Source organism: Callorhinchus milii, unplaced genomic scaffold (genome assembly GCF_018977255.1).
Source record: "Callorhinchus milii isolate IMCB2004 unplaced genomic scaffold, IMCB_Cmil_1.0 Scaffold13, whole genome shotgun sequence".
Lineage (NCBI taxonomy): Eukaryota > Metazoa > Chordata > Chondrichthyes > Chimaeriformes > Callorhinchidae > Callorhinchus > Callorhinchus milii.
Window position 1 is genome coordinate 7,883,156 of NW_024704754.1, and position 15,550 is coordinate 7,898,705.

General features: G+C 44.5%; 1 protein-coding gene across 1 annotated transcript in view; it reads right to left on the minus strand.

Annotated features, from left to right (window-relative positions):
• atp6v0e1 (ATPase H+ transporting V0 subunit e1) overlaps positions 1–15,550 on the minus strand; it is a 37,448-nt gene that overhangs the window by 7,556 nt on the left and 14,342 nt on the right. The window contains exon 3 of the mRNA XM_007906646.2: positions 11,093–11,231. Within this exon, the coding sequence (XP_007904837.1) occupies positions 11,138–11,231 (94 nt within the window). The 3' untranslated portion in view covers positions 11,093–11,137. The remainder of the gene's footprint in view (positions 1–11,092; positions 11,232–15,550) is intronic.

Consider the following 15,550-nt stretch of genomic DNA (forward strand, 5'->3'; position numbering starts at 1 on the left):
CAGAGACACTCACAAACAGAGAGAGACACACACACACAGACACTCACAAACAGAGAGAGAAACACACACACAGACACTCATAAACAGAGAGAGACACAGACACTCACAAACAGAGAGAGACACAGACACTCAAAAAACAGACACACACACACACACTCACAAACAGAGAGAGACAAACACAGAGACACTCACAAACAGAGAGAGACACACACACACACAGACACTCACAAACAGACACACACACACAGACACTCACAAACAGAGAGACACACACACACAGACACTCACAAACAGAGAGAGAGACACACACACACAGACACTCACAGAGAGAGACACACACACAGACACTCACAAACAGAGAGAGAGACACACACAGATACTCACAAACAGACACACACACACAGACAATCACAAACAGAGAGAGACACACACACACAGACACTCACAAACAGAGAGAGACACACACAGACACTCACAGAGAGAGACACACACACAGACACTCACAGAGAGACACACACACACACAGACACTCACAAACAGAGAGACACACACACACACAGACACTCACAAACAGAGAGACACACAAAGACAAGACACTCACAAACAGAGAGAGACACACACACAGACACTCACAAACAGAGAGAGAGACACACACAGATACTCACAAACAGACACACACACAGACAATCACAGAGAGACACACACACACACACACACTCACAAACAGAGAGAGACACACACACAAAGAGAGACACATACAGACACTCACAGAGAGAGACACACACACAGACACTCACAGAGACACACACACAGACACTCACAAACAGAGAGAGACACACACACAGACACTCACAAACAGAGAGAGACACACACACAGAGACACACACACACAGACACTCACAAACAGAGAGAGAGAAACACACAGACACTCACACAGAGAGACACACACACAGATACTCAGAGAGACACACATACACTCTCACAAACAAAGAGAGACACACACATACACAGACACTCACAAACAGAGACGCACTCACACAGACACTCACAAACAGAGAGACACACACACACTCACAAACAGAGAGAAACACACACACAGAGACACTCACAAACAGAGAGAGACACACACACACACACACAGACACTCACAAACAGAGAGAGACACACACACACACACAGACACTCACAAACAGAGAGACAGACACACACACACACACTCACAGAGAGAGACACACACAGACTCACAAACAGAGACACACACACATACACAGACTCTCACAAACAGAGAGACACACATTCACAAACAGAGACACACACACAGAAACTCACAAACAGACACACACAGACACTCACAAACAGACACACACACTCACAAACAGAGACACACACACACAGAGACACTCACAAACAGAGAGAGACACACATACACAGACACTCACAAACAGAGAGAGAGACACACACACAGACACTCACAAACAGACACACACACACAGACACTCACAAACAGAGAGAGAGAAACACACACAGACACAAACAGAGAGAGACACAAACACAGACACTCACAGAGACACACACACTTACAAACAGACACACACAGACACTGACAAACAGACACACATACACACTCACAAACAGACACACACACACACTCACAAACAGACACACACACTCACAAACAGAGACACACACACAGAGACACTCACAAACAGAGAGAGACACACACACACAGACACTCACAAACAGAGAGAGAAACACACACACAGACACTCATAAACAGAGAGAGACACAGACACTCACAAACAGAGAGAGACACAGACACTCAAAAAACAGACACACACACACACACTCACAAACAGAGAGAGACAAACACAGAGACACTCACAAACAGAGAGAGACACACACACACACAGACACTCACAAACAGACACACACACACAGACACTCACAAACAGAGAGACACACACACACAGACACTCACAAACAGAGAGAGAGACACACACACACAGACACTCACAGAGAGAGACACACACACAGACACTCACAAACAGAGAGAGAGACACACACAGATACTCACAAACAGACACACACACACAGACAATCACAAACAGAGAGACACACACAGATACTCACAGAGAGACACACACACACAGACACTCACAAACAGAGAGAGAGACACACACAGATACTCACAAACAGACACACACACACAGACAATCACAAACAGAGAGAGAGACACACACAGAGACACTCACAAACAGAGAGAGACACACACAGACACTCAGAGAGAGACACACACACAGACACTCACAGAGAGACACACACACACAGACACTCACAGAGAGACACACACACAGAGACACACACACACAGACACACACACACACAGAGAGAGAAACACACACAGAGAGAGAAACACACACAGATACTCACAGAGAGAGACACACACAGAGACACTCACAAACAGAGAGACACACACACACAGCCACTCACAACCAGAGACACACACACACAAACAGAGAGACACATACAGAGATACTCACAAACAGAGACACACACACACAGACACTCAGAGAGACACACACACTCACAAACAGAGAGAGACACACACACACTCACAAACAGAGAGAGAGACACACACAGAGACACTCACAAACAGAGAGAAACACACACACAGAGACACTCACAAACAGAGAGAGACACACACACACACACACAGACACTCACAAACAGAGAGACACACACACACAGACACTCACAGAGACACACACAGACACTCACAAACAGAGAGACACACACACACAGACACTCACCGAGAGACACACACATACACACTCACAGAGAGACACACACACAGACACACTCACAAACACGGAGAGACACACACACACACACTCACAAACAGAGAGAGAAACACACACACAGACACTCATAAACAGAGAGAGACACAGACACTCACAAACAGAGAGAGACACACACACACTCACAAACAGAGAGAGACACACACACAGAGACACTCACAAACAGAGAGAAACACACACACAGAGACACTCACAAACAGAGAGAGACACACACACACACAGACACTCACAAACAGAGAGACACACACACACAGACACTCACAGAGACACACACAGACACTCACAAACAGAGAGACACACACACACAGACACTCACCGAGAGACACACATATACACACTCACAGAGAGACACACACACAGAGACACTCACAAACACGGAGAGACACACACACACACACACACTCACAAACAGAGAGAGAAACACACACACAGACACTCATAAACAGAGAGAGACACAGACACTCACAAACAGAGAGAGACACAGACACTCACAAACCGACACACACACACACTCACAAACAGAGAGAGACAAATACAGAGACACTCACAAACAGAGAGAGACACACACACAGACACTCACAGAGAGACACACACACACAGACACTCACAGAGAGACACACACACAGAGACACACACACACACAGACACACACACACACACACACACACAGAGAAACACACACAGACACTCACAGAGAGAGACACACACACAGACACTCACAAACAGAGAGACACACACAGATACTCACAAACAGACACACACACACAGACAATCACAAACAGAGAGAGACACACACACACAGACACTCACAAACAGAGAGAGAGAAACACACACAGACACTCACACAGAGAGATACACACACAGATACTCAGAGAGACACACATACACTCTCACAAACAGAGAGAGACACACACATACACAGACACTCACAAACAGAAAGACGCACACACACAGACACTCACAAACAGAGACACACACACACACACAAACAGAGAGAGACACACACACAGAGACACTCACAAACAGAGAGAAACACACACACAGAGACACTCACAAACAGAGAGAGACACACACACACACAGACACTCACAAACAGAGAGACACACACACACACACAGACACTCACAGAGACACACACAGACACTCACAAACAGAGAGACACACACACACAGACACTCACCGAGAGACACACACATACACACTCACAGAGAGAGACACACACACAGAGACACTCACAGAGAGAGACACACACACTCACAAACAGAGAGAGAAACACACACACAGACACTCATAAACAGAGAGAGACACAGACACTCACAAACAGAGAGAGACACACACACACACAGACACTCACAAACAGACACACACACACACACACTCACAAACAGAGAGGCACACACACACACAGACACTCACAAACAGAGAGACACACACACACACAGACACTCACAAACAGAGAGAGAGACACACACAGATACTCACAGAGAGACACACACACACAGACACTCACAAACAGAGAGAGAGACACACACAGATACTCACAAACAGACACACACACACACTCACAAACAGAGAGGCACACACACACACAGACACTCACAAACAGAGAGACACACACACACACAGACACTCACAAACAGAGAGAGAGACACACACAGATACTCACAGAGAGAGACAAACACAGAGACACTCACAAACAGAGAGAAACACACACACAGAGACACTCACAAACAGAGAGAGACACACACATACACACTCACAAACAGAGAGACACACACACACACAGACACTCACAGAGACACACACAGACACTCACAAACAGAGAGAGACACAGACACTCACAAACCGACACACACACACACACACACTCACAAACAGAGAGAGACAAACACAGAGACACTCACAAACAGAGAGAGACACAAACACACACAGACACTCACAAACAGACACACACACACACAGACACTCACAAACAGAGAGGCACACACACACACACACACAGACACTCACAAACAGAGAGAGAGACACACACAGATACTCACAAACAGACACACACACACACACAGACAATCACAAACAGAGAGAGACACACACACACACAGAGACACTCACAAACAGAGAGAGACACACACAGACACTCACAGAGAGAGACACACACACAGACACTCACAGAGAGACACACACACAGACACTCACAGAGAGACACACACACAGAGACACACACACACAGACACACACACACACAGAGAGAGAAACACACACAGACACTCACAGAGAGAGACACACACACAGACACTCACAAACAGAGAGACACACACACAGAGACACTCACAAACAGAGAGACACACACAGACACTCACAGAGAGAGACACACACACAGACACTCACAGAGAGACACACACACACAGACACTCACAAACAGAAAGACGCACACACACAGACACACACAAACAGAGAGAGACACACACACAGAGACACTCACAAACAGAGAGAGACACACACACAGAGACACTCACAAACAGAGAGAAACACACACACAGAGACACTCACAAACAGAGAGAGACACACACACACACAGACACTCACAAACAGAGAGACACACACACACACAGACACTCACAGAGACACACACAGACACTCACAAACAGAGAGACACACACACACAGACACTCACCGAGAGACACACACATACACACTCACAGAGAGACACACACACAGAGACACTCACAAACAGAGAGAGACACACACACACACACACTCACAAACAGAGAGAGACACACACACACATACACACTCACAGAGAGAGACACACACACAGAGACACTCACAAACAGAGAGAGACACACACACACACAGACACTCACAAACAGAGAGACACACACACACAGACACTCACCGAGAGACACACACATACACACTCACAGAGAGAGACACACACACAGAGACACTCACAAACAGAGAGACACACACACACACAGACACTCACAGAGACACACACAGACACTCACAAACAGAGAGACACACACACACAGACACTCACCGAGAGACACACACATACACACTCACAGAGAGAGACACACACACAGAGACACTCACAAACAGAGAGAGACACACACACACACACACACTCACAAACAGAGAGAGAAACACACACACAGACACTCATAAACAGAGAGAGACACAGACACTCACAAACCGACACACACACACACACACACTCACAAACAGAGAGAGACAAACACAGAGACACTCACAAACAGAGAGAGACACACACACACACAGACACTCACAAACAGACACACACACACACACACTCACAAACAGAGAGGCACACACACACACAGACACTCACAAACAGAGAGACACACACACACACACAGACACTCACAAACAGAGAGAGAGACACACACAGATACTCACAGAGAGACACACACACACAGACACTCACAAACAGAGAGACACACACAGATACTCACAAACAGACACACACACACACACACACTCACAAACAGAGAGGCACACACACACACAGACACTCACAAACAGAGAGACACACACACACACAGACACTCACAAACAGAGAGAGAGACACACACAGATACTCACAGAGAGAGACAAACACAGAGACACTCACAAACAGAGAGAAACACACACACAGAGACACTCACAAACAGAGAGACACACACACACACACACAGACACTCACAAACAGAGAGACACACACACACACAGACACTCACAGAGACACACACAGACACTCACAAACAGAGAGACACACACACACAGACACTCACCGAGAGACACACACATACACACTCACAGAGAGAGACACACACACAGAGACACTCACAAACAGAGAGAGACACACACACACACACACTCACAAACAGAGAGAGACACACACACACACACACACACTCACAAACAGAGAGGCACACACACAGACACTCACAAACAGAGAGACACACACACACACAGACACTCACAAACAGAGAGAGAGACACACACAGAGACACTCACAAACAGAGAGAGACACACACAGACACAAACAGAGAGAGACACACACACAGACACTCACAGAGAGACACACACACATACACTCAGAGAGAGACACACACACAGAGACACACACACACACAGACACACACACACACACAGAGAGAAACACACACAGACACTCACAGAGAGAGACACACACACAGACACTCACAAACAGAGAGACACACACAGAGACACACACACACACACTCACAAACAGAGAGAGACACACACACAGAGACACTCACAAACAGAGAGACACACACAGACACTCACAGAGAGAGACACACACACAGACACTCACAGAGAGACACACACAGACACTCACAAACAGAGAGACACACACACAGAGACACACACACAGACACTCACAAACAGAGAGAGAGAAACACACACAGACACTCACACAGAGAGATACACACACAGATACTCAGAGAGACACACATACACTCTCACAAACAGAGAGAGACACACACATACACAGACACTCACAAACAGAAAGACGCACACACACAGACACTCACAGAGACACACACACACAAACAGAGAGAGACACACACACACACTCACAAAGAGAGAGACACACACACAGAGACACTCACAAACAGAGAGAAACACACACACAGAGACACTCACAAACAGAGAGAGACACACACACACACACACAGACACTCACAAACAGAGAGAGACACACACACACACACACAGACACTCACAAACAGAGAGACAGACACACACACACACACTCACAGAGAGAGACACACACAGACTCACAAACAGAGAGACACACACACACAGACACTCACCGAGAGACACACACACACTCAGAGAGAGACACACACATACACAGACTCTCACAAACAGAGAGAGACACACACACAAACAGACACTCACAAACAGAAAGACGCACACACAGACACTCACAGAGACACACACACACACAAACAGAGAGAGACACACACACACACACTCACAAACAGAGAGAGACACACACAGAGACACTCACAAACAGAGAGAAACACACAGAGACACTCACAAACAGAGAGAGACACACACACACACAGACACTCACAAACAGAGAGACACACACACACACAGACACTCACAGAGAGAGACACACACAGACACTCACAAACAGAGAGACACACACACACAGACACTCACCGAGAGACACACACATACACTCACAGAGAGAGACACACACATACACAGACTCTCACAAACAGAGAGAGACACACACACAAACAGACACTCACAAACAGAGAGACACACACACAGACACTCACAAACAGAGAGCGACACACACACAGACACTCACAAACAGAGAGAGACACACACAGACACTCAGAGAGACACACACACACAGAGACACTCACAAACAGACAGAAACACACACACAGACACTCACAAACAGAGAGAGACACATACAGACACTCACAGAGAGAGACACACACACAGACACTCACAAACAGAGAGACACACACACAGAGACACTCACAAACAGAGACACACACAGACACTCACAGAGAGAGACACACACACAGACACTCACAGAGAGACACACACACACACAGACACTCACAAACAGAGAGACACACACACAGAGACACACACACAGAGACACTCACAAACAGAGAGAGAGAAACACACACAGACACTCTCACAGAGAGATACACACACAGATACTCAGAGAGACACACATACACTCTCACAAACAGAGAGAGACACACACATACACAGACACTCACAAACAGAAAGACGCACACACACAGACACTCACAAACAGAGACACACACACACACACAAACAGAGAGAGACACACACACACACACACAAACAGAGAGAGACACACACACAGAGACACTCACAAACAGAGAGAAACACACACACAGAGACACTCACAAACAGAGAGAGACACACACACACACACACACACAGACACTCACAAACAGAGAGACAGACACACACACACACACTCACAGAGAGAGACACACACAGACTCACAAACAGAGAGACACACACACACAGACACTCACCGAGAGACACACACACACTCAGAGAGAGACACACACATACACAGACTCTCACAAACAGAGAGAGACACACACACAAACAGACACTCACAAACAGAAAGACGCACACACAGACACTCACAGAGACACACACACACACAAACAGAGAGAGACACACACACACACACTCACAAACAGAGAGAGACACACACAGAGACACTCACAAACAGAGAGAAACACACAGAGACACTCACAAACAGAGAGAGACACACACACACACACAGACACTCACAAACAGAGAGACACACACACACACAGACACTCACAGAGAGAGACACACACAGACACTCACAAACAGAGAGACACACACACACAGACACTCACCGAGAGACACACACATACACTCACAGAGAGAGACACACACATACACAGACTCTCACAAACAGAGAGAGACACACACACAAACAGACACTCACAAACAGAGAGACACACACACAGACACTCACAAACAGAGAGCGACACACACACAGACACTCACAAACAGAGAGAGACACACACAGACACTCAGAGAGACACACACACAGAGAGACACTCACAAACAGACAGAAACACACACACAGACACTCACAAACAGAGAGAGACACATACAGACACTCACAGAGAGAGACACACACACAGACACTCACAAACAGAGAGACACACACACAGAGACACTCACAAACAGAGACACACACAGACACTCACAGAGAGAGACACACACACAGACACTCACAGAGAGACACACACACACAGACACTCACAAACAGAGAGACACACACACAGAGACACACACACAGAGACACTCACAAACAGAGAGAGAGAAACACACACAGACACTCTCACAGAGAGATACACACACAGATACTCAGAGAGACACACATACACTCTCACAAACAGAGAGAGACACACACATACACAGACACTCACAAACAGAAAGACGCACACACACAGACACTCACAAACAGAGACACACACACACACACAAACAGAGAGAGACACACACACACACACACAAACAGAGAGAGACACACACACAGAGACACTCACAAACAGAGAGAAACACACACACAGACACTCACAAACAGAGAGAGACACACACACACACACACACAGACACTCACAAACAGAGAGACACACACACACACAGACACACACATACACACTCACAGAGAGAGACACACACATACACAGACTCTCACAAACAGAGAGAGACACACACACAAACAGACACTCACAAACAGAGAGACACACACACAGACACTCACAAACAGAGAGCGACACACACACAGACACTCACAGAGAGAGACACACACAGACACTCAGAGAGACACACACACACACACACACACAGAGACACTCACAAATAGACAGAAACACACACACAGACACTCACAGAGAGACACACACACACAGACTCACAGAGAGACACACACACCAACACTCACAAACAGAGAGAGACACACACATACACAGACACTCACAAACAGAGAGAGACACACACACAGAGACACTCACAAACAGAGACACATACACAGACACTCACTTACAGAGATAAACACACACAGATACTCACTTACAGAGAGATACACACACAGACACTCACTTACAGAGAGATGCACACACACACTCATGCAGAATCACAACAAAGCCTCCGAGTGAAGTCCACTTGCTGCTTGCCCATACCGCGGATGCGCATCCGGATACGTCCACTCACAGTGATGTCAGGTAACCAGCGTGCGGCCCCCGGGCCAGAAACTACATTTATAGGGGAGTTTCCTGGCCAACAATCTGTTACCTACCTGTGCAGTCCTGTAGCGTAGTGGTTAGAGCACTTGCCTCGCAAGCAAGAGGACCTGGGTTTGATTCCAGGGAGGGAGAACACGCCTCTGTTTACCGAGCAGCAAGTAGCAACCCGGTTGTTAGTCAATTAGTGGATTGCTTTTCTGGGGGTAATACCAGGGGTTTGTAGCGGAGGAAGGTGTTTATAGTGGATTCCATGGAAAAGGTGCAGCAGCACGTTTCTATTGGCCCAGGTCATTACTCAGCATTGTAACACAAGTCTTATGTTCACTGAATAACATTCATTTCTTGAAACCTTATAGCTCTAGGATAAAATTAGATTATTTTCTCCACTTTCATTCTCACCCGACTTCCAGAGTAAGGCATCATGTGCCGTATGCAGAGCTGTACTCAATGCCAGTGGTATTTTAGATACCATATCGTTTCATTTTTCAACTGTGGACCAAACAGTGGGTTCAACTGGGATAGGATTGCAATCAGCCAACTGAAAAATCAAAGGAGAACACCACATTAAGTTATCTGCTCCACTTAGGTCAAAATTCCCTTTTAATTCATCAGGAACCTTCTTTACACTATCTTATACTATAGTATACAAAAATAAGTCATTTTTTGCTGAGCATTTAATTCAGAATTATAAAGAGGTGATGAACAATATAATCAAACCCTTTGGACTATACTTTTATTTAGTTATAAGAGAATACTGAGTGGTGGCAATCATCCTGCACTGTAGCCATTTGCACTGATACTCTACATAGCTCATTCCACACACTGCACACTGGTGTCACTGTACTGATCTTCATTTTTGGAGCTAACCTTCCCCACTCTTTCAGACTGAGAATGGGAATTGTTCCTTTGTTAGCCACACTTACCACACTTTGGCATGTTCTCATTCCATCACAGCCATTTAAAGATTTGATCATAAACAATAATAATATTCCTTGTATTTGATATGGTGCCTTATCACTTTGTTCAGATGTCTCAAGTGAACAGAATATTTTGTGGGCGAAGCACAGCAATCAATTGTGCACAGCAGTGTCCCACAAACAGTTTGGTTGAGTGACCAAATTATTATTTTTTTTTTAAAAGGGATTATTACTCCCAATAATAAAGAATATAATAGTTTCATCCTACAGGATTTTATCTATAGGCCTAGCACGTCACTGGGTTGTTGCATATTTTACCACAAATTTCAAAATTACATGGAACTACATTTCTGACAGCTTGTGAATGCCAGAACAGAACTTCCAGACAGCTGACTGCAAAGCACCGTTGGAATTCAAATGCAAGAAATAAAATGTGAAGAATTCATTGAGGAATCTGGAGCAATTCTATGACATTTCCTAAATTATAGATTGCTTAGCAGGACACAAACAGGAGTGGGTTTTATTTCTGTTTTATAACATCTACTGTAGCTTTCAAAATTAAGCAGGCCTTAGCTTGCCATAAAATCAAGTGCATAAAAGTATTCTACTTGTACTGGCAATGCAAATCTTTCAAAAAACACTTTTCATTACGATAACCTTTCTTTCTAAAACATTTTTGTGAACCTAATTGCAAGCTATCATTCAGATGAGAAGTTAACTCTACGTCTCTGCCTCCACCCTTGACTCCAGGACCACTGCTGTCCTGTCAGAATGTCTGTCAGACATCAAGTCCGGGATGAGAACGAACTTTCTTCAGTTGAACATCAACAAGACTGAGGCTCTCCTGATTGGCTCCCATCAGCGCCTCCTCACCTCAGGTTCTGCCATGGATGCACACTCCACCTTACTAAGCCAGTCTGGAACCTTGGCATCTTGTTTGACCTCAACTATTCTTTCTACCCCACATCTGCACAATGAAACGTTCTGCCTTCCCCCACCTCTGCAATGTTGCCCGGCTCCGACACTGTCTCAGACCACAGGCCGCTGAAACTCTTATACATGGCTTCATTACATCGAGGCTCGACTATGCAAACTCACTACTTGTCGGCCTCCCGAACTCCTCCCTACACAGGCTGCAGATCATCCAGAACTCTGCAGTCTGTGTCCTCTCCCGCACTGGGCTCCGTGACCCGATCATCCCCATCCTTGCCCAACTCCACTGATTTCTCATCACACAGAAGATACAGTTCAAGATCCCAGTGCTCATGTTCAAAGCCCTCCAGGGTCTTGCTCCCCTCTACCTCTCCAACCTCGTAACCCCCTACCAGCCTGTTCACTCCCTCTGCACAGCAGGCTCTGGCCTGCGTCACGTCCCTTGCCTTGTTCGCTGCACTATTCGGGGGCAGGCCTTCCGCCACTCTGCCCCCACCCTCTGAAACTCCATCTCCCAGTCCCTCTGTCTCGCCCCCTTCCCTCGCCACCTTCAAGACCCATCTCAAGACCCTCCTCCTCGACCATGTTTTTGACCTCCCTGCTCTCCCCCACCGTGACCCTCAACTCGGGTCCGTATCTGTCTGTCCAGCACCTTGGGACGTCCTCCCGACGTGTAAGACGCTATACAAATGTAATTTTGTTGTTGTTATGAAATCTGTTTGTTCAAGTGGGCATTTAAGATCTCATGACACTAAAAGAAAAGCGGAGTTTCCTGGCCAACAATCTGTTACCTACCTGTGCAGTGCTGTAGCTTAGTGGTTAGAGCACTCGCCTCGCTAAAATTTATTAAACTGGTTATTAAACATTCTTTATTACTTGTGAACAATTTGACCTTCATTGTTAAGTACATCAGAGCATCAGTCTGCAGTTACAGTAGAGCAGTTTTAAAGCCAGACAGAGTTCACATGATCAAGTTGCAAAAGCCAGAGGACCTGGGTTTGATTCCCGGGGAGGGAGAACAGCCCTCTGCTTAACTAGCAGTAAGTAGCAACCCGGCTGTTAGTCGATTGGTGGTTGCTTTTCTGGGGGTAATACCTTNAAAAATAATAATTTGGTCACTCAATCCATGACTGTTGTGGAACACTGCTGTGTTTCGCCTACAAAATAGAATTAATTCACTTTACACTGTAATCTGTGAAGCACTTTTAGTTGTCTTGAAGACGTGATAAGGCGCTATATCAAATGCAAGGATTATTATTACATACAGTGTTACATACTTATTCGCAATTACCTGTGAAGCACCTTGAGATGTTGACCTAAGCCATTATCAAATTCGATGATTATTTTTCACCTTTAAACAGTTATTCTGAAAAGGATATTAGCAGAGCTTTGTGCATCTTTTCTCCCATTCTCAGCCAATATACTACCCCCAAACCATACAATACCAAAATATTTTTAGTGTGAACGAGCAACATCTTTTATAAGAATTAATGCAGCACGGGTAAGAATAAGTACTATTTCTTTAATTCTTGACAGTGTTCGAGCAAAGTTGATGAGATTCTATTCACAGTATTTAAACCAGGGACTGATTGATAAGAGTACTTTAGTGTAGGTTTCTATTAAAGTAATGAGCAGAATACATGAAACACTGCTTCAAAGATTGTTCTTAATTTACCACAGTGTTTAGTTATTAATGAATCATTCATTTCCATGATTGATCTTGGTATTACAATTTAGAACAAGCACAATTCACTTCCATTTATAAAAAAAGGACAAAATAGGTACAAAATACATCTTTCTCTTAACTGAGTCACTTGGGAACTTAATTTTGGAAAGACAAAAAAATTATTAAACTGGTTATTAAATATTCTTTATTACTTGTGAACAATTTGAACTTCATTGCTGAATACATCAGAGCATCAGTCTGCAAAGTCACAGCAGAACGGTTTTAAAGCCAGACAGAGTTCACATGATCAAGTTGTCAAGTGCCAAATGCTCACATATTTAAACTTTATAAAGACAACTTTTAATTGCAACAATGCTAGAAACAATTATTTTATTGCTCCCAATACCACACTGGGAAAACTACCTACATTAAGTGAACTATTAAAGCAATCCAGATCACTCTTTCCCTGATCAATCTGAAGTTTATTTGCAATTACGTCTATATTAAAAATATTAACCTAATGTTAATTTTTGGAATCCGGATACCTCCACTTTGTTACATAGCATGCAGTTGGCATAATGACGCATGAATCTATTAAAGAATTTATAAAGGACAGGTGGGGAATGGTGTAAGGAATTCTACTGCTGAAATATGTAAGGATTCCAACTATTAATTCAGCGATAAAACCTTACAGCATTGAGCTCCTTTCAACCCTGAACTAGACACTGCATTATATAAAAATATACATATACAAAAAGGACTATACAAATTTGTGACAGTCCAGTTTACATCCAATATAAAATGAAAGTTTTGCATCAAGACATAAGCAATGCACATCTTTTTTTTGCATAAACCTTGAGAAAAAGTCTACAATTTTAATCAAGGTAGGTATATGCTACACTGTAAAACGATTGCTTACAGCTATCCTGACTAGCATTGAATTCAACTGGAACATACAACAGGATTTAATTTGACATAATATTAACTCTGACAGCAACTGTTTTTCTTATCACAAATGAATGCTTTAAGAATTTCAATACCAGGAGAATAGGAACTGCACCATATTTATTTGTACAGAAACCACTGGAACGAGGCAAGCAGATAGTGTCCAATTGTCTAAAGAGAAACCGGGATGGGGAAGTTAGAAACTACACTAACCAGTTTGCACTAGACTCCACAGAAGACTCTGAAAAAGTTATGGTCTTATCTTGTAGAGGGAATGAGACCAGTGTTAAATCTATTAATGAATAGAAATGGAAAATCATTTTCAAAACTTGAGAAAATACAAAGTTACAACTTTAAGTANTTTTTCTAAGCACTTGATTTTTTAACTGCAGACTG